The 27141-nt window shown below is 36.6% G+C and overlaps 1 protein-coding gene across 4 annotated transcripts; it reads left to right on the forward strand.

Moving 5' to 3' along the window:
* The first annotated feature begins 2 nt into the window (after positions 1-2).
* TMEM59 (transmembrane protein 59) lies at positions 3-25709 on the forward strand. 4 transcript variants are annotated; one of them, XM_061411860.1, is made up of 9 exons: positions 40-289; positions 4178-4210; positions 5222-5327; positions 7119-7213; positions 10215-10367; positions 12424-12505; positions 14163-14247; positions 16513-16621; positions 25066-25709. In XM_061411860.1, the coding sequence occupies exons 1-9, from the start codon at positions 101-103 to the stop codon at positions 25219-25221; spliced, it is 1008 nt and encodes a 335-aa protein (XP_061267844.1). In that variant the 5' UTR covers positions 40-100; the 3' UTR covers positions 25222-25709. The 4 variants fall into 4 exon arrangements, with proteins under 4 accessions (XP_061267846.1, XP_061267844.1, XP_061267845.1 ...); XM_061411861.1 differs by having other exon boundaries at positions 43-289; positions 14166-14247; XM_061411862.1 differs by lacking the exon at positions 4178-4210 and having other exon boundaries at positions 3-289.
* Positions 25710-27141: the final 1432 nt, after the last annotated feature.

Here is a 27141-nt window from a genome sequence, read left to right on the forward strand (position 1 = left end):
AGCGGCCCGCGGGGCGGGGAAGGGGCTGGTCCCGGAAGGAGGAGGAAACCTTGAAAAGAAAACAGCAACAAGCTGTGCTGCTGTGACAGAGGCAAACAAAATGGCGGTGCCGAAGGGGAGCCTATGGCTCAGGGCCCAACTGGGGATCCCGCCGCTGCTGCTGCTGGCCATGGCCCTGGCCGGAGGCTCGGGAACCGCTTCGGCTGAAGCGTTTGACTCGGTCTTGGGTGATACGGCGTCTTGTCACCGGGCCTGTCAGTTGACGTATCCCTTGCACACCTACCCCAAGGTAGGGCCCGTCCGAACCGGGCTACAACCCTTCCCTGGCCGCCCATCTTTCCGCTCTCCCGCACCTCTGTCGTTTCTGGGAGCCTGACTGTTGAACCCACCCTTCAACCTTTGTCTCCCATCTCTGTGGCCCGTTTTCTTTCCTAATCCTACCCGCATCCCACTCCTCCTGTAATTACCGGAAGTTTGTGCCGCACCTACCCTGTAATAGGTCCGGGACAGAAAAATAAGCAAGACAGGACCCCCCTTTTTTTTTTCTGGGGCTTTACGGGAAAGGGGGGTGGGGCGGAGGAGGATCCAGATGATTAACGCAGGGTCCTCACTTTCCAGGGATGGCGGGGCGGAGGGGAGGCAGTTTCAGATACGCCAGTCCTCTAAAAGATTAGTTCTTAACCCCCTCTTCCCTTAGCGCCTCTCTGGGCTGGAAGCCAGCAGTCTGTATAGTATGAAATGTATTAAGGAGTTGGGAGACATCAGGAAGGGCTTTCCGCCTATGTTGAGTAACTGTGTGCTAGGTGCTGACACTGGGATTGGGATGGCTTAGAGAAAAAGCAGTTAGGTTTGTGCATTCAGAGAACTTACCTTTCGGTGCAGCAGAAGACAGGGGATTAGTAGAATGGGAAAGAAACGAGACTGGCGCTCGCCACGGATCACATATTACGAAGAGAGTGGACCCTTCTTCCCCTCCTTGTCCGCCCCTAGGTGCAGCCTTTCCTTTAATTCCATTCCACTTCTCAAGTTGTTTTTGCAGCTTTAGAACTGTTGACTGAGCATCCTAAACTGCGTGGTTTGTCCCCCACCCTTCCAAATATGTGATTTCGGTGTAAGCCCCGCCCCGCACACCACTGCCTTTCTTTATAACAGCTTGTGCTGGTCTTTCTACCCTTGTTTTTACTTTGTCTTCCCTATGCTATATACTTAACCATGTGGCTAGGCCTCTTTGCTCTCTCAAATTACAAAGAGACTAGGAGGAGTTTAGGATGTTCCTTATTGGCAAGTGCTTTCAGGCTTTTGAAATGAAAAGTTCTAAATGCTGTTTCTGCCCGTATGTCTGTTTACTGCTGGGTTTTACATTGCTTGAGGATTATCAATCTTAAAGAAAAAGTGTGGGAGAGGGGATTATCAAATTATCAGAGACAAATATATCATTAGCAATCAAGAGAGAGAAAAATGAGGAATTCTGACTTCTAGACTTTTAAATCAATGTGTACTGCTCCTGAATACATTATTTTCTTCTCTTTTTATAAACCGCTCATAAGTAAGAGGATTGTATGAGGAAATTAATAATGATTTGGCCTGGAATTGGGCAGAGATTTATTTTGTATCTTTTTAGTGTTTGGATGTACTGGCCTTCCCTCCCACCCACCCCTGCCCTTTTTTTGAGATTTTCCTAGCATATTTGTAGTTACTTGAGTACATACGTTGGAGAATAAGCAATTTAAAAGATGAGACATTTCGGGAACCTCTGAGTACTTTTATAATATCCACTAGTTTCTAACAATTGATGTGATATCTATAAATCTTTCTTTCTTTTTCAGTAAAGCTATTCTCCCTAGGAACTCTAAATCACCTGGTTTCCTGTCCTGGACTTAAAGTTTATAAACTGCCTGCTGTCTTATTAGCCAGTATGATGGGAGATTTACCTCCGTTATCCCTAATTCTCACCCTGCCAAGTTGGGCTTGTCAGCTGAGGAAATCAAGGCTCTGACAGGTTCAGTGCCTAAGTCACATAGCCAAGAAGTAGTGGAGTAGCAGGAATTCAGTCCTAAAACTGGCTACACTGTACGGCTTTCTACTAATAAAGTTGTAGATTAAAAATATTTAATTATTTCATTGATGTCCTTTGGTCCTCCGTCAAATTATTGTGCTTTATGATTTGGAAAAAAGCAGTGGGTGTTACATTATTTAAATTTACAAGCTCCTAAAGCCTCTCTTCGGAGAAGGCAATGGCACCCCACTCCAGTACTCTTGCCTGGAAAATCCCATGGATGGAGGAGCCTGGTAAGCTGTAGTCCATGGGGTCGCTAAGAGTCGGACACAACTGAGCGACTTCCCTTTCACTTTTCACTTTCATGCATTGGAGAAGGAAATGGCAACCCACTCCAGTGTTCTTGCCTGGAGAATCCCAGGGACGGGGGAGCCTGGTGGGCTTCCGTCTATGGGGTCACACAGAGTCGGACACGACTGAAGCGACTTAGCAGCAGCAGCAGCAGCAGCAGCAGCAAAGCCTCTCTTGGTCTGATATTTGTGACCAGTAAATAGAAATCTCATTTTAATGACTCTTTTTCAAAATTATTTGTTGCAAGAAAGCATGGTACTTTACTTGTTTGTAGTAGGTACTTAAAAATTATCATATTTCACCCTTTAACTTTCCTCAGAAGTAGAATTGTGTAATTTGTCTGGGTCCAAATATGGGAGACATAAGTCCTGTTAATAATAAAGGTAATTAGAGTCAGCCTGGTCATTTTTAAGAGTGTGGGCTCTGGAACCTTACAAACCTGGTTTCATTCCCAGCCTTACAGTTACATATCTGTGTGTCCTTGATAATCACTTCTCATGACTTCATTTTGTCAACTGTAAAAAACAATATCTTGTGGAGTAAGTGTGAGGATTAAAGATAATATACATGGGACTCTTAGCACAGTACCTAACACATATCAACAGATAGTTGTTTCCTTTGTCAGATGTCATAAGGCCAGTTTGGTATGTGCAGCATATTAGTAGTGCTGAATAAGAGAGAATAGTTAGCTTGACTTAGCTTAGGATAAGAAAATGTGTGTAAAATCTATAGATAGTAGGGTTCCTTTAAGGAGGATTTGGTCTAAATTAGAGAAGGTATATTTTATACAAGCTTGCCAGTAACTTTGGATGCATAGGGCATGAAACATTGTCTAAAACATGAAACACTGATTTAGAACAAGGATATGACTTAATAGCTACCAGTTGAGTGCCTGCTGTGTGCCAGGTGTCCTATGATATATTGTTAACTCCGTACCTGGTACATTGTGGGTGCTCACAAAATATATGATTAATGTCATATCTGTTTATTAGTATAGCATAATTTTAATGATCCTATGGATATAAAATAATATGTAAATAAAATAATAAAATATAAAATCCTCATCATATTTCAGGATTGACATATAAGTATTGTCACTGTTCTACAACTAAGGAAATTGAGGCTGAGCGAGATTAAGGCCCTTGCCTGAGGTTGTGCAGAATAAGTGATGAGGCTGAGCGACTAACCAGGGCTAATTCCTGAGCCTAGACTCTTTCAGCATGCTACACTCTCTTCTGAAAATCGTACTGGAGGGCTTACTGGATTGGTTTAATAAAATAAAACATATCTGAAAGCAAAATGGTTTGCAGTATAGCTCATACTAATGAGCTCATACTTCTCCATGCCATAGTAGGAAGTATGTGATGCTCCAAAGACATGAGAGAATTCTACTGTCTTACAAAACCTACTCAGGTATAAAATTTACTTTAATGGTTAAAACTCTTTCGATTTCACTGTAACAATAAATGCATCTAGAACCGACATCCAGAAATGCACTACCTTCAAAGTTGTATAATAAAGATTGTTCAATATTAGACAATTAGGATGAAATGGTTGGATGGCATCACTGATTCAATGGACATGAACTTGGGCAAACTCCAGGAGATGGTGAGGGACAGGGAAGCCTGGTGTGCTATAGTCCATGGGGTCGTGAAGAGTCTGACATGACGTGGAGACCGAACAATAATAAATACTAGACTGCAGCCATCTCCTCTTAACGGATTGTTGCTGCTGCACAAATTTTACTAATCCTGCTGGAAAGAAATGCATAACTTTGTATTCCATTGGTTGCTAACTGGTATATGCACATGCTGTTTCCTTCCTTATTAGGTGCCTGCCAGTTTGTACACAGTGGATCACACAGTAAGTTGAGGGGACTTCCCCACATATACTGGTTTGTTTCAAATACTATACATTTCACCAAAGAAAAGCCTGTTGAAGACATTGTCATTAGTCTTACTGAGCAGTTCACATTTTCTAGCAATGAAGAATCTTTCTTAATCTTGAGCTCTCACACAAATACAATGATGCCTACAACTGTTGTTTTCTCTTTTTAAAATATATTATTATGATTAACACTACTACCATTTATTGAGCACCTTTAATGTTCCGGGCACTGCACTAGGAATAGCTGTCTTCCAGCATTATTGAGGGGTTTAGAGATAATTCATAGCTTTTATTTCCTTTTTGACGTTTGTCAGTAGATAGGTAAAGTAATGTGCATGCTGACCTGAAAGGTTTTAATCCAAGTCTGGCTGATTCCAGTGGCCTTTTCCATGTGTCACATGTTGCCCTTGTTTGTGTTTTCAGTTCAGGTAAACTGAGTTTAAAAAAATCCTTTCATTTAAGCATTTTTCTAAATGTGTACCTCACTTTGTGGGGGGCTTTATAGCACTATCTGCTTTGTAAAACTAGTCATGATATTTTTCCTGATAGGCCTGATGATTTGTATAAATATTTATGTGGCAGAAGTACACCATTGGTCCTAAAGTACTTGTTTTCTCATTTTTGCCTCTATTAAAGTTCTGATTATGTCACTGTTATTTTTATTTTCAACTTTTCCCCCCAAAATATGACTGTGGAATGTAGGAAAAGGGTGATGTTTTTATGCGCTCGGTTTCTTGATATCACTTATTATTTATTTGTTTTGGATATCACTGTTAAAATAAGAAATTAAAACTTCTTTATATGGCAGACTATATAGTCTTAAGTATTACCTGACTTCTTTATTTTTTATTTCTTTCAGTTATAAAACTTTTATTGGACAATTTATTATAAACCCTACTAACTTTGCTTTCTTTTGACTTTTTTTCCCCCCCATAAGGGAGAAACGCTATTTTTTTGGTTAATCCTCCCTGTTCTTGACCTCCCTAGGAAGAGGAGTTGTACGCGTGTCAGAGAGGTTGCAGGCTGTTTTCAATTTGTCAGTTTGTGGATGATGGAATTGATTTAAATCGGACCAAATTGGAATGTGAATCTGGTAAGATGCTATGCTAATGACATCAGCAGTATATAACATTGGTGTTTTCTTTGAGTTGTGTTACGCTTTTTATGTATTTTCTTCGGAAAATGACAAGCATACTATTTCAACTAGGCATCAAGCATATTTTAATAATTATAAAGTTGAACTTCTAGTAGCTGCTGCTAGAAATTTCATGGGCTTCAAATTTCATCTATTTGTTGAGACAGTGTTTATTTTGTACTATAGATAGGAACACCTTTGTTTAACCAAGTATTTGGTTTAGACAAATGTAATAGTGATTACCCTTCTCATAATTCATCACCATCCTTTCAGTGGATAGCATAATTTTCCTAAGCCTTTCAATCATAGGCTAGTTGACTTAGCTCCCAAGTTGTTTTTTTTTACTGAATCAGGCCTTTGACTCAGTATTTAATAGTGTATTCTTTGTGAGTCATGCCAATAAAAGAAGTAACTAGAGTCTTTGTCATCTCTTAAGCCACTATTCTTACCTTTTGCCCAAAGCGATGTGTTTAATAAAAGAAACCTGTAATCAGGACAAAATTGATATTTAGCTTTTTAAAAACCATAATGGACTTTTCTTCATTCATTACCTTACACTGTTTATTCAGTGCAGTAGGAGGTAGCTTTCTCCCTATCACTGTGCTACTATTTCCATCTACCTGTGTAGTATCATAACCTCTTTTTTTATGGCTCAGTCTCCTAACTGGCCAACTTTATATGTGCATAATACTGTTCAGTTTATTATCTAGTACCTTCGAGAAGTGTACTACAAATGCATGACTGGGTGGAAAGAAAAATAAAATTGCGGTCTAAAGTGTTATATCACAGGAAAGAAAATGCTGTAGTGAACTAAATGAAGAGTGTACATGTGGTAGAGACTCATTCCAAGTTTGGAATCCTGCTGTAGAACATTTTCAAAGTTCAATTTTCTCAGAATTTAGGATGTTAGACTGTTTTATTTTTCTTTGCCTTGTGAATACCCTTGCTGCTGAACTCAGTGATCCAGTTCTTAACAGTAATATCATATATTTGTATAAATACTAAAGTATATCATTTTGTTCAACCCCATAAAGTAGGTGGTATTAATTCTGTTTTAGATATAATAAAGATCAATAGTCAGAGAGGTTAAATAGCTCTACCTAGGTCATATACACCGGAGAAGGCAATGGCACCCCACTCCAGTGCTCTTGCCTGGAAAATCCCATGGACGGAGGAGCCTGGTGGGCTGCAGTCCATGGGGTCGCTAAGAGTCGGACACGACTGAGCAACTTCACTTTCACTTTTCACTTTCATGCATTGGAGAAGGAAATGGCAACCCATTCCAGTGTTCTTGCCTGGAGAATCCCAGGGACGGTGGAGCCTGGTGGGCTGCCATCTCTGGGGTCGCATAGAGTCGGACACGACTGAAGCGACTTAGCAGCAGCAGGTCATATACACAGCCAACAGATGATGGAGCCAGAATTTCAGGATGCCAATTCATTGTTTTTTCTTTTCTGCAAACCTTAGCTATGAGGTTCACCTCATATGAATGTCATCATAGCCAGAGCCTGAGTGTGTAATTAATAGGTTTATTCCTGAAACATTTGACCTGTGGGAGGCAGAAGATATGGTATTTTAGTAAAATAAAACATTTGCTGTTATTGCCAAATATGAAAATTCATATTAATGAAATACTTTTTAAGTATAATAAATTGCTTTATAAAGTGCTAAATTCCTTCCTTTCTATTCTATCCCTTTTCTTTCTCTCCTTCTCTTTTTTTCTTGTAATTTACTGTTTTTTTCTTCCAGCATGTACAGAAGCATATTCCCAATCTGATGAGCAATATGCTTGCCATCTTGGTTGCCAGAATCAGCTGCCATACGCAGAATTGAGACAAGAGCAAGTACGAAACAATACTGCCCTTCAGAAATGCCTGCTTAGATCGCACTTTGTATTGAAATGTATATTGTTCACATGATCCTATTGCAGTATTATGTTTTGTAATTAGTCTTCAGCAAACAAATTATTTTTGCAAATAGAAAGTCAGTTATTTTTGTATAAGGCTTTAATGTTAAGCGGTATGTTCACACCCATAATCTCATTTTGTTTTTTTTCTTAGTCCAGTGACAATATTATCCCCATTTTGCATATGAAAAAACTGAGGCTCAGAGAAATGGAAAGTTCCTTTTATCCTATCTGCCGTTACCTTAGATCAGCATCATTTCTCATCTGTATTACTAAATTAGCTTCCAGTCTGTTTTCCCACTTCAGCCTCTTCTAGTCTATTGTTTAGTCTGTGTCTGGATATTTATTTTCTAAATGGAAATCTCATGCCATGATTCTTCTATCTTATATTCTTTAGTAGCTTCCCATTATATACAGGTTTAAGTCCAAACCATTTATCACAGCCTGGCTTCTGATTGCCTCTTCTATATCATCGCTTAGAATTTCTACCCCTCATACTCTATCCAAGTATTCGGGGAAAAGTTGTTGAATTTTATTAACTTTGGCATAGGAGATACAACCACATGGTACAGAACTCAAAGGGTGAAAAAGAAAAAAATATGTATATATATACACACATACAGTTGACCCTTGAAAAACAGGGATTTTAACTGCGAAACCATTTACACTTGAATTTTTTTTTCTTAATAGTATACTGCACTACATGATCTATAGTTGGTTGAATTCTCAGATGCAGAATCACAAATATGGGAGACCAACTATAATCTGTGTATATTCACAGATTTCAGCACACCTAACCCCTGCCATTGTTCAAAGATCGTTGTATAGTGAAAAGTTTCCTACCCCTGTATCTCTTAGCCACTCCATTTTCCTCCATTAATGTAGCCAAGGTTACCAATGCAGAGGTATTTTATACATATACAAGGATACATGTATTCTTTTCTAAAATATAGTTAAAGACTGTCTACTCATTTTTTTCCAGTACATATATATTTCATTATATGGATGTATCATTTATTTAAGTAGTCCCTTAGACATGTAGGGTTGTTTCTGATGGAGAAGGCAATGGCACCCCACTCCAGTCCTCTTGCCTGGAAGATCTCATGAATGGAGGAGCCTGGTGGGCTGCACTCCATGGGGTCTCAAAGAGTCGGGCACGACTGAGCAACTTCACTTTCCCTTTTCACTTTCATGCATTGGAGAAGGAAGTGGCAACCTACTCCAGTGTTCTTGCCTGGAGAATCCCAGGGACGGGAGAGCCTGATGGGCTGCCATCTAAGGGGTCACACAGAGTCGGACACGACTGAAGCGACCTAGCAGCAGCAGCAGCAGCAGCAAGGTTGTTTCTGGGTTTGGTGGGCTGCTGTCTATGGGGTCGCACAGAGTCGGACACAACTGAAGTGACTTAGCAGCAGCAGCAGCAGCAGGGTGGTTTCTAATTTTTTAGATGTATGTATAATGTTGCATATTTTTCACATTTATATTTCTAGAATAAAATCATAGGAATACAATTGCTGAGTTAAGTATATGCATTTTTAATTTTGAGAAATAGAGCAAAATTGCCTTGTATGGAATTTCTATCAAGTTTTAAAATTGAGATATAATTCATACTATAAAAATCATTCTTCTGAAGTACACAGTGTAGTAGTTTTTAGTCTATTCCAGACTGTGCAACCGTCATTACTATGTACTTCCACAACGTTTTTATTATCAAAAAAAGAACTCTCTTACTCATTAGCAGTCACTGTCCTTTCCTCCTCCTCCCAGTCCTTGGCAATGTAGTACTTTTATTACAGTTTTAATTTGTGTTTCTCTTACGAGTAACTTTAAACATATTTTCTAATTTTTAAGACCCATTTTTATTTCCCTTTCTCTTAATTATGTACGTACTGAGAAGTTCTTAATGTTTGTAATATATTAATCGTGACATTATTTCTTGTTTCTTCTATTCTGTATCTGCCTAGTGAATCCTTTTGACTCGGGGCAAGTATCATGTCCTCTGTGAAGCCTCCTTCACCACCTCTCACCCCAGTTTGGGTCAGATGCCTCTCCCCCGACACGTGTATCACCCTGTGTTTCACCCCTGTCCTACGTAGATTAAACACAGACACGTGGATAAATAAAACACATGGTTTCTGACTCTTAAAATTTATAATCTCAATGAATGCTTACTTAGTGAACTAAGCAATGAATGATTTCACAGCTTTTAAGTGGGGAAATTAGATCACGAATACAGATCTCTTCTGATTCTAAAAGCTCTTCTCTCTTAATAACCCCATACTGTCTTTCTTTTGAAATATAGCTAGAACCAAAGCTGTCCCTAGAGTTCAGCGAATGGTATCTCATGCTTATTCTCTAGAGGGGCCCACTGCTGTAGAATTAGTCAATGGTCAGAATTAAAGGGGAGGCGATACCAATTAATGTAAAAATCTCATCAGTAGCTTACTGTAGGTAGTCAGCCCATAAATATTCCCCTCACTCTGCCCTGCTACCAGATATCTCACATTTTATGCATACATTCCTTGGATTGATTTTTTCCCTTTTTTCATTGGTGTGTGTTACAGGATGGTTCGTTTTACATGAAAGTATTAAAGATTTGTCCCTTCCCCTTCTACCTCTTGAGGCCTTGCTAATCCTTATTTAATCAAAAGAGAAGAATTAAGATTCTCTACATTTTTGGACCTAATTCAAAAGCCTGTTAATTTGATAGAGGTGACAGGTAGCTTATATTGTATTAGGTGATACATTAAAAGATCCTAGGAATTTAAACTCTTATGGTTAATTGCATAGATAATGAAGAGTTTACTCTGATGCTAATGATGATAATAGGATCACTTGTTTTATACTCTGTCCATATAAGGATTTGATTATATTGTTCTTTTGTATATATGTATATAAAAAATAATATATTTCACCTTGATTTAATTTTTTTTTTTAAGCTCATGTCCCTGATGCCAAAAATGCATCTACTCTTCCCTCTAACTCTGGTAAGATCATTCTGGAGTGATATGGTGGACTCTGCACAGAGCTTCATAACCTCTTCGTGGACTTTTTATCTTCAAGCTGATGATGGAAAAATAGTTATATTCCAGGTGATAACTGTGCTCCATAGATTCATTTAAATACTAGCAGTAGTAATGTATATATTTTAAATGAATGTCTTAGCATAGAATCACATACTTAGTCCCTTACAAATATTTATTATCAAATAATAATTACTTTTTAGCCTGCATTAAAACCTACATTGGGCATCAGGACTCAATGTGATTAACTCCTCCCTCTGCCCATTGGAAATCTATTTAAAGCCCATTGATGTGTATCTAACAAGATCTCTGAGTCTTCTAAATTTTAGAGTGGTTAATTGATAAAATGAAACCTATAGATATAATAGCGGAGAAGCCAATGGCACTCCACTCCAGTACTCTTGCCTGGAAAAAAGGAGCCTGGTAGGCTGCAGTCTATGGGGTCGTGAAGAGTTGGACACGACTAAGCAACTTCACTTTCACTTTTCACTTTCATGCATTGGAGAAGGAAATGGCAACCAACTCCAGTGTTCTTGCCTGGAGAATGCCAGGGACGGGGGAGCCTGGTGGGCTGCCGTTATGGTGTCGCACAGAGTCGGACATGACAAGCGACTTAGCAGCAGATAAAAGAGAGAAGAAAAATTAATGTAGTTTGAATATAAATAATGGTGTGTGTTTATACCACATATGGATATTAGAGAAAAGCAATGGGACATAATTTTTAGTCGTTAATAGTGCTTTTCCTCTTAACTCTGATAAGAGAGCTTGTTGAAGAAACGTCTTGCCTTCTAGAGAGAGAACTTTTCTCCCAGTTCATTGTTTATCATGGGATATGATAATTATAGCTGCTGTCTAGTGAAGGTTCATGTGTACTAGACATTTATGTATATTGTCTCAGCTCTCCAAACAACTTCATGAAGTTGCATTACAGCTGTTTTATTGATGAGGAAACTGTGAAGTTAACTTGTTTAATTAAGGTAACACTGCCAGAAGTAACAGAATTAGGCATCAAACCTGGGTTACTTTAGCTCCAAGGCTCATATACCACCCTACCATGCTGTCTTCTTTTTAATTTGGTTCTTAAGTTCTCGAATTTACCAGCCAACGAATTATGTTATGATGCTTTCTCAGGAAATAATGAAAGTAAACCTTTTAATTATTATTGCCAAGTGAGTGGCTTACTGTAAGCCTAGTATGTGATTTTTAGCATCATCCTGAGTCTTGGGTACCCTGTAATTTGGTAATGTGTGAAACACAGAAGGAATTTTCTCTTAAGTTCATGAATAAGTTCTATTTGCTAAAGCTACTTAAGTTGACTCTTGAAAGTAGAGTCCTTCATTCCTGATTAGATGTACGGTTAACTGTTTTTCTTTTTGTGTCAACTTAAGAATGATTATGATGGAGAAACCCCCTACTCCAGAGCATCAGAGCTACGTGAAGATGTAAAGTATAGAGTTGTTTGCTGTGTTTTTAGTCGCTTAGTTGTATCCGACTCTTTGCGATGCCATGGACCGTAGCCAGCCATGTTCCTCTGCCCATGGGATTTCCCAGGCAAGAATACTGGAGTGGGTTGCCTTCTCCAGAGGATCTTCCCAACCAACCCAGGGATCGAACCCACATCCCCTACATTGGCGGGCGGATTCTTTACTGCTGAGCCACCAGGGAAGCCCTAAAGTATGGAGTATTGAGCTATAATTTATGAGTTACTCATAGGTAGAAAAGAATAGAATGTTTCAGATGAGAAAAAATAGAGATGTCTAACCAGAAATTTTGGCAGTCTGCCACATTATTCCTGATCAGCTAGAGTTAGAACTCATTTTTTACAGGATATGATACTTAATGCACTATGTTGTAATCTATTTTTTTATTTTATTTTTTTATGTTGTCAGGAAATTAAACTGACTATTCTTGACAATGATAGAAGTCTGTTTCTTTGCAAGACACTGGATCTAGTGTTTAGCACAAGCAGTTAAAATATACTGTAGTTACTGTGTTTTATTTTTTATACCATACTTCTATTACTTTTTCTCAATTTGAATGTCTATAGAGATGATATGTTATAGAACTTGGTACTAAGAAAGGCTTAAGAAGTACAAACGACTTAATTGCTTTCTTATCATTTTAGTCTAAGCCAGAAATCCAGTATGCACCACAGTTGGAGCAGGAGCCTACAAATTTGAAAGACTCATCACTAAGCAAAATGTCCTGTAAGTTTTATTTTCAGTAGCCTAGGATTAAACACATTAGCAGTCAAATCTGATGCTTGTAGAATTGGTTGTATGATTGTTGAAAGGTGAATAAATGACTTAAAACCGTGGTCCTCTGGAGAAGGAAATGGCAACCCACTCCAGTATTCTTGCTTGGAAAATCTCATGGACAGAGGAGCCGGGCAGGCCATAGTCCATGGGATCACAAAGAGTCGGACATGACTTAGTGACTGAACAACATATCCTATATAGATATACCTAGGGCCTTTATTTAATATCCTCTTATTGTGCAAGTATTTTTTAAAAATATTTATTTATTTGGTTGCTTCAGATCTTAGTTGCAGCACATGGGATCTCTCGTTCTGGCTTCTCTCTAGTTGTGGCTTGCAAGCTTAGTTGCCCTGCAGCATGTGGGATCTTAGATCCCCCACCAGCATTGAACTGTGTTCCTTGCATTGGAACGCAGATTCTTAACCACTGGACCACCAGGGAAGCCCTTGCACAAGCATTTTTATAAAATGTGAATTGTTCTTGTGTGTGTGCTTAACTTACAGAGTAGTGTCAACAACAGCAACAAAAAACTGTGGTCCTCAAACTTTACTGTGCATTATGATCTGATGAGCTTATTAAAAGCATTTCTGAGCCCCCCCTCCAAAGTTTCCAATGGACTCAATCTGGGATAAGACATGAGAATTTGCATTTCTAACAGATTGCTGGGTTCTGTTGGTGGTCTGGGGATCACACTTTGAGAGTCACTATTCTAAAAACATGTAGTTTTCCTTTAAGGATGTTATGAGTATGAACTAAGGAGATGTTCTGGTATCTTCCAATAAACTAACCAAATAGTGAAACTACCTGAAAATACATTTTTATTCTCTTTTTATTTCTATGCTAGAAGTGAATTTAAACTCATAGAAATATAAAACATCAAGCTAAAACTATGCTTACCTTTTTAAAGCTATTAGCTCATTCCTTATCTTAAATACTGATTTTATTAACTCTTTAATTATTTTGGTAGGTGAATGATGGCAGCACACAGCACAAGGCCATCTTTAACTGTATCTTTTTATTTTTTTAAGATTTATGTATTTATTTTTTAGCTGTGCTGGGTCTTCATTGCCTCTTGTGGGCTTTCTCTAGTTGCAAAGAACAGGGGCTACTCTTCATTGCAGTGTGCGTGTTTCTCTTGTTGCAGAGCATGGGCTCCAGTAGTTGTGGTGTGTGGACTCAATAGTTACACCCCCCAGGCTCTAGACAACTGACTCAGTAGTTGTGGTGCATGGGCTTAGTTGCCACGCCACATATAGGATCCTCCTGAAGCAGGGATCAAACGCTGGTGCCCTGCCTTGGCAGGCGGATGCTTAACTATTGGACCACCAGGGAAGTCCCATCATTAATTTTAGATTTGAACAAACCATTCTATTATTACATTCAGACATAGAAAGCATCAATGTCAATAAAAATTTGAAAATAAAATAGGAAATTCATAATGTTGTATAGTATCCAGTTGGTTTTTAATGTGCCAAAGGAACTTGCATTCATTATACCAGATTACATTTACGGAAATAACTGGGTACAGTGTGTATATCTAGAAGCAGTCATTTGAGACCCCCTTTTGGAATATAGGGTATCATTAACTTGTACCTTATTATTTCAGCAGATCTGCAAATGAGAAGTTCACAAGCACATAGGAACTATCTTGAAGATGGAGAAAGTGATGGCTTTTTAAGATGCCTGTCTCTGTATGTATTCATCTTCACTTATGTGTACAGAAGATAAAATCTGGCTTATATCAGACAGATGCAGTCCTTTTTATTATTTTAAAGTTATATTAACTGCTCAAAAGTAAAAAAAAAAATTTTTTTCCATCTTTTCCCTACCAAAACTGTACTTTTGGATATTTTGGTTTGTTTAAAAGGTGATACTCACTCTACTTTAATAAAACACAAGGTTTTTTTCCTGAAGTACAGAAGCACTCTTGTTCTCGATGGGAGTCTTTGATTTATGTTACAATATGCACTTCTTCAGACATCTCAGTTAAGCTTTAATTAATTTAGTTGGAGGGCCAACTGTATTGAAAAAAACAAAATTTTTAAAAATAAAAATAAATAAATTCTCCCACATAGTTCAAACTTAAGTTGTTCAAGGATCAACTGTATTTACATAGCATTTATGTTTTATTAGGTATTATAAGAATCTAGAGATGATTTAAAGTGTATGGGAAGATGTGTATAGGTTATGTGGAAATACTATGCCACTTATAAAAGGGAATTGATCACCCTCAGATTTTGGTATAGGAGAGGGTAGCAGTCCTAGAACCATTGCCCTGGGAGTACCCAGGGTTGGATTTTCATTTTTATCTCCATGGCCAGACAGGAGGCTAGGGGAGGTGGATAAGGGCTATAGATTAAGGAGGGCTTTGTGTTCTATACTGAGTGTCATCTCCATGCCAAAGATTCTTAAGGGTGGCAAGGGAAGGTGGACTGGCGAGGGTAATGGGTACCTTGTGCCCTCTTGGGAAGAAATATCAAGCTTTCTAGAGTGAGGAGGGTTTTATCAAAGTATGCAACCTTTTACTCCTCCAAGGAGTTCTGATATGAGCCTTCCCCCGACACCCACCTGCAGCCCCTCGCCAAACAAAGGGACAGTAGCACTTGGTGATAGTGGTCTACCGTGCCAGACAGCAGGTCAAGCACTTGAGTAGAGGTGAACAAGTGGACTCTAGTGTCTCCAGTGTAACACTTCAGTAGTCCAAACTGCATGCTTCCTGTAATTTCTTAGAGCAGAAATAGTTTCTTGACAGGTTTTAATCAGATATCAGATACTTTTTATTTTAAAGGCTAGGTAAGAAAATAAGAATTGAACTTCAAAATTTCCCCTTCCTTTAACTTTTAAACCTGCTTTTGATTTTGTACCAAAAAAGGGGAGTTTTTCTCTCATTCAGTGTTTTGGATTTTGTTGCAGTTTGATAAGTTTTATGAAACCTAAGTTATTGCCTAATCTTAAGTTACCATTTATTCTTTTTTTCCTTTTTGGTCACATCACTCAGCTTATAGGATCTTAGTTCCCCAACCAGGGATCGAATCCAAGGCCCCAGCAGTAAGAGCAATGAGTCCTAACTCATTGGAATTCCATCAAAGAATTCCCTACAGTTTATCCTTAATGCTACACTACCTAGCATCTTACTGGTGCCTTAGTATCCTAATAACATTTTGTCATTATATGTTATTCTTTTAAATCTAACATTTTAAAAATAGCTTTTTCTTTGAATCTTAATCTGTTGTTTGGGAAACAATAGGTCAATTATGGAAAAAACTCCAGTTACTAATTCTTGTAACTAGCCTTCTACACTGAGATATTTTAATCATAAGAAAAATATAACTATCTTTTTTTAGGATATGCTGTGATGAATACAGAATGCCTCATAATAGATATACTCTTGTAAATTGAAATTCAAGTAAATTGTGGAGAGTTAAATATTTGAAATATAGTAGAGAACTTCTGGAAGCCTGTTGTGAATCCTTTTATAAAACAAGTTATTGTTTCATAATTTACCTATTCTGTACCTTAATTCTTTGGGCTATTGGGTTTTCGTAAAGAAAATGTTAATACCTTGCAAATATATATTTGTATAGGAGTATACAGTTTATAAAACACTTTGATTTGCTTCATCTCATTTAGTAATTTTAAAAAATCCTTAACAGTAATTTGCTTTACTTTTATATATTTAGCAGAAAGCCAATATTTTTTTTTAATTTATAAAAGTTATATGGCCATGTTATAGAAGCTTGAGAAATGGAGGAAAGGACATTATATCACCCTAATATAATAGCTATTATAATGTTTTCTTCTGTATGTTTTTTTAAAATAGTTTTAAGGGTAGTACACATGAAATTTTGTATTATTAAACTAAGTATACAAAATTGATTGCCTTTAATTGTAAAGAACCTTCTGTTCTTAATATTATGCAATTTTAACAAAACTGTTGAATTTTTTTTTTTTTCCAGTAACTCTGGGTGGATTTTAACCATGACTCTTGTCCTCTCTGTGATGGTGTTGCTCTGGATTTGCTGTGCAACTGTTGCTACAGCTGTGGAGCAGTATGTTCCCTCTGAGGTAAATTTAATTCTAACCCTTAGGCCATTTGAAGACTGAGCCATATCATTTCCTTTTTTAAATGTTTTGTTTGTTTAACTAGAAAAGCAAAACCTTTCTACTAATAGAATGAGAGAAAATTTGGCGGTTTTAATCACACACATGGGGGTTGGCACACACGAGAATTACAGGTTTGCAGCATAAGCATCACTTCCCAATTTTTTGTCGTGCTAACTACTATAGTGACCGGTGTACACTGGCAGACTTGAGTTCAGTGTCTCTCTTCTCCCTAGGTCTTTTTTTTTTTTATTTATTTATTTTTTTATTTTTGGCTGTGCCACATGGCTCGAGGGATCCTACTTCCCCAACCAAGGATCAAAGTTTTGCCCCCTGCAGCAGAAGCACAGAGTCCCAACTACTGGACTGCCAGGGAATCCCCTCCATAGGCCTTGGAGACTGAAAAAAACCCATTGACATGTTTCTAAGGTGATATATAAGAAAGAAGGCTTGTGGAACCACTTCACATTTTAAATTTAACATTGCCACAAATGTTAAGGAATAATTGTTGCTTTAGTAGCATCAAGGCTGAAATGTTTGATTTTGAGTAATGTGTTTTGCTGTACTCTGAGAGAGATGGAACACTGTCTTGACTTTCTTGTTAATTAAAATTTAACTGGCCCAGGAATCATAAGGTAAAGGACTTTTGTTTCAGAAGAAGCCTCTAATTTGATGATTCAACTTAGCTTTAAAGGAAGAAAAATTATTTATGTAACTAAACATGAGATAATAAATTTTATTGACATCACATCCAACTGAAATAAACTTTAGTTCTCGTGTGCCTCCAAAATCCAGTAGAAAAAGAGTGAAAAGAAGGAAGGAGGGACATTTAAATAGAATCTGATAATAAGTAGTTAGCATGTCCCTAACATGATGCTTGAACAGTACTCTTATGTTCACAGACTATAAAGATATGCTGTAAGATTTACCCATGAATAATGATTCAGATAATATTTTTCATGTTTTTATTAAAACCATATGGGATATAGGCAGGCAGAAACTGGGACAGGATAATGTTGATAACTAATATTTATACAGTTGTTCAAAATTTACAAAGTGTTTTCATGAATCTTACATGTCCAGCACACCTCTACAGCAGGTTTTATTATTCATTTTATAGATGAGTAAATAGCTTATGAAGTTCAGATAACTTTCCTGGGGTTGCACAGCTATCAAAGTTTTGAGCCTGGAATTAAGCTCCTGTCTTTTGACTCTGCAACTCCTATGTCTTTTCCTATATACCATCTTTCCTCCAGCTGATCAACTATTTAAGTGGCACAAATAATAAATATATGAAGTGTTAAGGAAAGCAGAGAGTATGTGTTGGATTGTTAGGATAGGTCATGAGGGTCTTGACCTGAACTTTGAAGAATGGTATGGATTAGCAGAGAGAGAAAAGTGGACGATTTTTAAACAAATGGATAAAGTTAGATAGGATTGCCTTGAATTGTGGAAATATTAGAGAATGGGTAAATTTCTAAAGAACTCATCTGTTTATGATACCATCTGAACATCCTCTTGCTTATTACCTACTTGTGTTCTTGTTTAGTTCTGATGTCCTTATTTTAATCATTTTTTTGTTATTGATAAAGTAGAAGTTAGACATCTTACATAGGATTGCCTTTGCCTGTTAACTTACTTTTGAACTGCCCCATGCACTCTAAATCTTCATGGCAGCAAAGCTACAAACCTATAGTAATAAATATTTGTTTTACCCTCCATCACTATGGAAATTGATAATGTGACTCATATAGGAGCTCATCGTCTGTGTAACCTCTTTGACACTAGGAATTTGAATACTACCAGCAACACATGGTTCATGTTTTTGAGCCAGGATGCTCAAACTCTTACTGAAACAGTTCCTAGATGGACATTTCATAGTTCTTCCTCTCTTAATCTCCTTACTTGACTTACAGAATTGACATCTTCTGGTGTTGTTTGGACATAGCAATGCCTCTCATTGGTGTTTGATTGCATCTTACAGACCTGGGAATCCGTCCCTCCTTTTTAGATGACTTTTGAGCTTTCTCTTTCTTTTAGATGTTGTCTCTGCTGTGATAAATTTTGTCTTGATTGTATAGTTTTAATTCTGTGAGAAGTTCTCTCCCCTTATTTCCAGGTTGCTTGTAGAGCATCTCACTGTTTCTGCATATGCCCCCCACACCCCTGGATCATGAAGCCTAAAGCATTAGAACCACATGTGGAGTCCTATTAGCAGTTACTACATTCCCTCCTGATACCTGCATACGGGTGTCACTTTGCCCCTTTACTCTTGCCTGGAAAATCCCATGGATGGAGGAGCCTGGTAGGCTGCAGTCCATGGGGTTGCTAAGAGTCGGACACGACTGAGTGACTTCAGTTTCACTTTTCCCTTTCATGCATTGGAGAAGGAAATGGCAACCCACTCCAGTAGTCTTGCCTGGAGAATCCCAGGGACAGGGGAGCCTGGTAGGCTGCAGTTCATGGGGTTGATAAGAGTCGGACACGACTTCACTTTCACTTTCATGCATTGGAGAAGGAAATGGCAACATTCTCCAGTGTTCTTGCCTGGAGAATCCCAGGGATGGAGCCCATCTGTGCGGTCGCACAGAGTCAGACACGACTGAAGCGACTTAGCAGCAGCAGAACTCTTCTTCCTGTCCTTAACAATCAAGAATATGGTGACACCCTCAAAGAATATATACTTTTCTAAAATAAATTTTCGAGAAAAATGTATCAAAGACAGCTATTTGTATTCACTGCTTTTAGACTTTACTTTTATTTGAAACCACAGTAGCTGAGTACTAATGTTTTTTCATCTCTATTTTTAATTATGAAAGGTCTATATATTTGACATAGAATTTATAAAGTTATATATAAAGAAGCAGGAAAAAAATCACTCATCTAGAACTATTTTGTATTGCCATTTTAGTGGATTTCTTTTCAGTAAACTATATCAGTACATATTAATGTTTTTAAAATATTGCAGTATAGATACTCCTTTTGTGATATTTTCTCCTTAGTTTACTGTAAAAATAGCTGAGAATTTAAGTCACCTACTTTAAAACTTTACTTTCTTAAAACCTTTTCATTGATTTTATTTTTTGAACATAAATTACTTCTGACCCCTCTCCATAGTAACATGAGAGTGCATTTTAACTTATATAAGCAATGAGCAATGCTGTTTATATTTTGTTAATATAGTTTGCATATATAATCCTGTGTGTTTATAGGAAATCAGAAACCTGCTGAAAGAATATGTTTGTCTTCAGTTTGGACCTGGTATCTTGAGCTCAAACATGAAATATTAAAAGCTTCCTTTTCAGTCACTACAAATAAAGCTTAAAATGTTTGTAATAAAGGCCAGAAATGTAGTCTTGGAAACTTATGAACAGCTTTGCTCTTCTTATTTAGGAAAGTTGTGAAATAACTTATCTTTAGCCTCTTTTGCACATAGTAAATATTCATCTCATATTATTTAAGAGTAGTGCCAGAAAGAGTAGGCACTGGTTGATCTTAAAGCAGTATCATTTTGAGTAACTTGACTTATAAAGATTTTGATCCTTATTTCTCCGCTTTCCCCCCTGTTCTTTCACATGTATGATGTCATTTTTTGGGAAACATCATGAAATAATGCTTTTCTGTTGTTGAACTATCTATTTAAGATAGTAAAGAATTGTCATTCATAGTGATCCTTGTCAGGCAGGTCAAACCTGACTTATAAAAACAGGGTTCAAGTATTGGATATTCCTTTCTAGAGATCAAGCAGCCTCAGAAAAGTCCCGAAACAACAAATAATCATAGAAATGCTGCCTCTGTTATCTTATTATCTGTTTGCTTCCTTTTTTATTTGTGAAACCCATGATCATCAGATTTCACATGGTCAGTTTAAAAAAGTTTTAAAACACTCCAAATAATATTCATGTTAGTAAATCACATATACTTACTGGTAACATACAGTGTGCCAGGCCCTGTTCAAGAGATTAGAGAGACAATGAAGAATAAGATCACAATGAACAAAGTTAAATGTTAAAGATTTCAAACACTCGTGTAGAGTGAAACATGTTTTAAACTATAATAAACATTATTTTCTTTGTCTTAAAAAAAAAGACCAAGAATCTTGCTGTTTCAAATCTAAGTCTCAAGAGAGACAATCAAAATATTTTATAAATGCCAGAGCTACCATAGCTTTTTAATCTAAATTCTGTTAAGAAATTAAGCTTTGCTGTTTTTTGCTGTTTTTTGCTGTTCTTTCTCAAGCCTTTATCGAATGTAGTGTTTTTGTATACATATATATAAAAATAGTATGTATAATATATATATTTTAGAAAACCTATGGATTTTTGCCTAGTTAAAAAATGTATGACATTTTGATTCCACTTGTCTAAGTACGACTACAACTTCTATTCTAAATTTCTAACTTATATTCACTCAAAACTTTGATATAGTTCCATTTTTTCTGGCATCTAATGTTATTGCTTGAAGACTAGAAAGCTTATTAGTGGTTTTTTTTTTAAATTGAGGCTTCAAATTTCTAATCCAATTTGAGAATATAAAGAAATACTTGTAACAAAGTAACAAATACTTTTGTTGTAAAACAAGACAAAGCAAAATAGGAAATTAACATGTGATATAGTATTATTAACTAAAGTGTGGATTTTGTTCAGATTTCACAAAATTTTATGCTAGAGTCCCTTACTTGTTTCTTACCTTATTCAGGATTCCATCTTGTATTTAGTTGCATTGAGCAGCTTTAGCTGCATGTAACAAACTCTGATAAATTCAGAATTTTCATTTTTATTCTGTTACAAATATTTCCTAATTGTCCTTGTTATGGCTTCTTAGATACATCCATCATTTAAAAGGGACATTTAATTTCCAAATACATGGTGTTTTTAAAGTATCTTTTAATATTAATTTCTCATTTTGATATTTATTTCTCATTTAAATGCTTGCTTCTCTGCAGTTTTTTCAGTCTTTTAACTTTATTGAGGCTTTTGATGGCTAAGTCAAAGATCTCTCTTGGTAAATATCACTTTGCACTTGAAAATATGTGAGTTATTTTCAGATATCTTTTGATACTGATTTCTAACATAATTCCACTGTGATAAGAGAACAGACTTTGTAAGATTTCGGTACCTTTAGACCATGAAATTTTTGACCTTTGTTTTATGCCTCTGCATATGTTCCAGGGTCTCCTGGTTTATATCTATGAGAACTTGAATTTGTGTCCTACTGTGTGAAAATTGTATAAACCTTAATTATGTTGACTTAGCTCATAGTTGCTTTTCAGGTCTACTATATCCTTCTACTTCTCTATTCTATTAATTTTTGAGAGTTTGATATTGATACACCAGATAAAAATCTTAATCTGTCTACTTAAAAAATATTTGTAATATATAGTGGAACTATATGTAACTTTGTATTTTCCAAGTCTTCATAAATGTATTATCTTACTTTCATAATTTAAGAAAGAAAAAAAATTGAGTCTAGAAAAAGATCTATGTATAATAACTTGCCTAAGATTGCCAAACTGGTTAGTGAAAAGCCAGGCCTAAAACCCAAATACATATTTAGTAATTAAATTTAAGTTTTAGAAGTAATACATGTGACATAAGGGGCTTCCCTGGTGGCTCAGATGGTAAATAATCCTCCTGCAATGCAGGAGACCTGGGTTTGATTCCTGGATTGGGAAGATCCCCTGGAGAAGGGAATGGCTACCCGCTTCAGTATACTTACCTGGAGAATCCCATGGACAGAGGAGCCTCACGGGCTACAGTCCAGGGGGTCACAGAGAGTCACACGACTGAGTGACCAACAGTGAGCGACTAATAAAATTGATTTCCTCTTCCTCCATTGTCAGTAAACCAGTCAGTAGTATTAAAACATTTTCCCATGCAGTTGCGTTTTTAAAATTTTCTATTTTTAGCTTTTAATAATTTTAGACTTTTATCTGATGTCCTTCTACTATAGATGAGGAGTTTAGCTCCCTTACACTGCCTCTCACTTCCATCTCTTCACTTGCTAGTTTTTATAATGTGTATTATTATTTCGCATACTTGTAGTGAATGCTTTATAAATTTCTATTGACTCCTTATTACTGCTTTTCTCTTTCTTCCGGTACTCTTAACTCTCAATTTTCATTAGATCCTTGAGAAATAAAATAAATTCATTCTTCTTATATATACTTTCAGACTCTGCTATTAGTTGATCTGAAAACTTAAAATCCACTAGATAGCATTTACAACATTATAACTATGTAGATATTCAAAATAGAACCAAGTACAGTGGTGGTTAGAGTCACATGAAAGCAAGTTATAAACCTGAATTACTTAAAAGTGTTCCCAGGAGAATCTTCCAAATCTCTCTGTTTAACGGAACGTTTTTGTTTTTGTTTTTGTTCTGGCTTTCTTCCCATAAAAGTCATCTCATTTGCCACTGTTTCTTGTATGTTGCTTTCTTCCTTAGATTCCTCTTTACTTTTGCTGGAATACCTTAAGTAATTTTTTTCATAAAGGATACTTGGACAGTAAACTTTCCAACTTAACACATTTGAAAATACCTTTGTTGTACCCTTGTATTTGATTGATAATTTGGAGAAGGAAATGGCAACCCACTCCAGTATTCTTGCCTGGAAAATTCCATGGATGGAGGAGTTTGGTGGGCTACAGTCCATGGGGTCGCAAAGTCAGACACAACTGAGCGACCAGTTTGATTTTCACTTGAGAATACAGAGTAGCCACAAAATCACTAAATGTACTGGTTAGAGGTTATCCATATGCTCCCATCCATTTCTCTGCACAGATTTTACTCTTTCTCCTTATTCTTTTAGATAGCTTCTTCCATACAGATGTTTGAAATCATTTAAAATTTCTGTCACTGTTTCAAGGCTTTTAAATGTTAAGTAGAATTGTGAAAGTTTTTCTTTTATTGTGCCTTAGAGCAAATTATCACCCAAATAAAACCCAAATTATTAATTTGGATTTTAAGGAGCCCTCACTGGATCAGATCCATGTCCAATCCATCAACCATTGAATTTGTCTTGAAAATTTTCTCTTACCTGGAAAAGTATCAAGTACTGGGCCACCTCCTTGTTGAAGGATTATTGTTACCTTGAAGCAGTAGACAGCAGACCACATCAGAAATGTGTTCAAGTAGGCAGCCATCATGAGAATCACTTCTAGAACATTTTCATCACTCCAGAAAGGAAACGTATGCTAGTAGTCACTGCCCATTTCCTCCAAGCGTCTTTACCAGCCATAGACAATCCATATGTCTTTCTGGCCTTTTTCACTGAGCGTTACGCTCCGTATTGTTGCACATATTGGTATTGTAGATACTTAAACTTTGAAGGTGCTCTTTATTCAACACCGACTAAAAGCATCTTTCCAACACTAATACTTCTATGTGGTTCTCTGTTTCTTTAAATACATATTTATTTTTTACTTATTTATTTATCTGGCTGCACTGGGTCTTAGTTGTGACATGTGGGATCTTCTGGTTGTGGCTTGTGAACTGTTGGTTACAGCATGTAGGATCTAGTTCCCTGACCAGGGATCAAACCTGGGCTCCCTGCTTTGGGAGTGCAGAGTTGTAGCCACTAGACCAGCATGGAAGTCCCTGTCTTTTTAATATAGTTAGTTGCTCTGTCAACGTCAGCGCTTCAGGTTTTAGCTCACAGAATCAGATTTATTGCCACATGCATTAACAACAAAATCTACCCCACCTCTTAGTAAAATCTTTTCTTTTTTTACCTTTAGGAGATAGACCTGTACCTAAATAGAGGTACTTCCATTATACTTCAGTGAGTTTTATGACATTTGCCCTGATACTGTTTATGCTTTCCTTCTCTCATTTTAGTATCTTTTTGAGTATGTTAGTAACAATTTGAACTTTTATACATTTATGAAGACCTTTCTGTCAATGTTAAATTATTTCGTGTATATTTTTTGTTCTACTCACAGACTTAAAATCGTACATACCATTTTCCATATATGTTAATTTAGAACGTTTAGTAGCAGAGGAACTTACTCCAAATCATTTGACCACTTGGTTGGAGAGATAAGGTCTTAAAGGAATTGATCACTCAAGGCATCAAGCATCTGTAATCCATGCTCCAAAATCAATACCAGGTGTGGTATGACCACACTTAATCCTTTTAAACCTGAGCAGTTTTTCCTGATACTCAGTTGTTAATTTGTAAGTATTTTAATTCAGGACATGTGGAAAATTTTTATTTGACCAGCCCCTGGGAATTGAATCACATATCTATAACACTTTGAGTAAAAGGATTCTTGAGGATGTTTATAGAAATTTTTTTTTTTCTTCAACTAAATCTTAACATAATAAATTGCTATTTGAAGCCTTACTTGGAGAAGTTCCTAATTATGCAAATTGCTAATATTCATTGATTTTTTTTTGTTTTGCAGAAGCTGAGTATCTATGGTGACTTGGAATTTATGAATGAACAAAAGCTAAACAGATATCCAGCTTCTTCTCTTGTGGTTGTTAGATCTAAAGCTGAAGATCATGAAGAAGCAGGGCCTCTACCTGCAAAAGTGAATCTTGCTCATTCAGAAATTTAAGCTTCTTTTTTTTTTTTTTAAAGAAAAGTGGAATAGACATCTAAATTTCCATTCCTCATAAAGCTTTTTAAAATGGTTTCATTGGATATAGGGCTTAAAAATCACTATTAAATGCAAATAAAGTTACCCAAATCTGTGAAGACTGTATTTGCTGTAAGCTTTACCTTCAATTTTTTTCTAGTAATTTAAGAGATGGCTCTTCGGGATTGTATTTTTATTTTACTAATATCTGTAGCTATTTTAATTATTATTTGCATTGTTTTTGTTTGTTTCCTTGCTTAGCCACATTCTGTGAGCTGATCATTGTTCTTCCCTACCGCCTGCCCTGTCAGTCACCTTAGTTAATAAGCTGAATACTCAGTAGGATGTGATGCTGTTGCTCAGAAATGGCCGACAACTTGTAATTTGAAATTTAGTAGAAAATACCCTTTAATACACTACATTTTCAGTTGTATTGAACTGAAATCATTAAAATTTTCTTTGAATAATTATGTGCTGAAATTTGAGTTAATATGCAGCTGATTTTCCAGATTTTCCCTTTCGCCACTGCCCAACCCAGAAAATAAACAGGAAATGTTCTGTGTGTTTATTGCTATATGATCAGGAAGCAAATGAAAGCAAAAATGATCTTCTCACAAGTGTTCTTTATGTTATTTTTCACAGGCTATAGATTTTTCTGTTGGATGGATCTTTCCAAAGAACTGTTTTTCTCTGTTATAAAGCATGTCAAGTATAAGTTATTTCCAAGAACTTCATTTTGACAGTAAGAATTTGACTCTAGTGATGCAGGACTAAGTTTAAATTTCACTTTGCAGAAAATGGTTGTTATTATCATTCCTTTATTATCAATAATACAGATACAGAAATAAGAATGACATCAGGTAACATAATACACTTCAGTCTTACAGTGATTCAGTGTCATTATACCATGAAATCTTAAATGACTTTGCAAACCAATATTTTTTCACTCACATGGGCATTACTGGCAACTGCAGTAGGGCCAGTTGACTAAAGAGTGAGTCACTAACTTACCTTCAGTCTAGTCGTTAGCTTTCTCTGAGTCAAAAGAAAAAACAATTAACCAAGTAAGGCTTTGGTCACAAGATCATAGGTTTTGGTTTTCTAAATAGTAGGTTGTCTAGATTTGGTAGATAGAGGGTTAGAAAGTATGTGAACACATTCAAATGGGGAAAAGAGAAATTACTAAGTGTTGCCAAGCAGTCATTGTCTCTTTCTTATTTTGTGTCAAAATACAGTTATATAAACAAGAAATGGACTGGATTTACCTTAGGAAAAAAAAAAAGAAGCCCGGTTGTCTTATTTACCACTTACGGCACACACTTAACGTTCGTTAATCAGACACAGGTTTAATTGTGGTGCCAAGTGAAGGAAACAGGGATATGTCCATAATGCTGCAGATTTGTAGGAGTCAGCCTACAGTTAGGAAAGGCCTCCCTTATAAAAACAACAATACAAGAGATAACAAGAGCAACTATATGACTGTCCTATATTCTTCAACCTTCCCTTGGTTTTGTTTGTCTCTGCTTCCTGAATGAAGTATGCCAAGACATCCTCATTCCTCTTGAAAGTATTGATCCAAGTTTAGACAAAATTTTCCCCTCTTGTTATGAGACAGCTCCTTATATGTAAAAGTACCCAGTCATTCCTCTATTTGGTAGGCACTCAGATATTTGCATCCTGTCTTTTTATTTTAGTATGATTAACCAGACATTTTCAAAAACAATTTTACTTTAACAAAAAGAAAAATTACTACCCCCTCCCCCAAATGTATACAGCATTAAACTATTTGACTTGAAAACTCCAACAGAAGCAATAAAACTGGCCCTTTTTCCTAAAGTAACAGTTTGGCCCTTTCGGTGGACCCAACTGTGCTTAGTTTCCCTTAGGTATCACCTTTCC

The sequence above is a fragment of the Bos javanicus genome, chromosome 3 (genome assembly GCF_032452875.1).
Source record: "Bos javanicus breed banteng chromosome 3, ARS-OSU_banteng_1.0, whole genome shotgun sequence".
Classification (NCBI taxonomy): Eukaryota; Metazoa; Chordata; class Mammalia; order Artiodactyla; family Bovidae; genus Bos; species Bos javanicus.

Bases quoted from the DNA above. Each gene is read 5' to 3' on its own strand.
- TMEM59 (XM_061411860.1), top strand. From the start codon at position 101: ATGGCGGTGCCGAAGGGGAGCCTATGGCTCAGGGCCCAACTGGGGATC. The intron at 5,328-7,118 runs GTAAGATGCTAT...TTTTTCTTCCAG, and splicing joins CAAATTGGAATGTGAATCTG to CATGTACAGAAGCATATTCC. The intron at 10,368-12,423 runs GTGATAACTGTG...TTATCATTTTAG, and splicing joins GAAAAATAGTTATATTCCAG to TCTAAGCCAGAAATCCAGTA.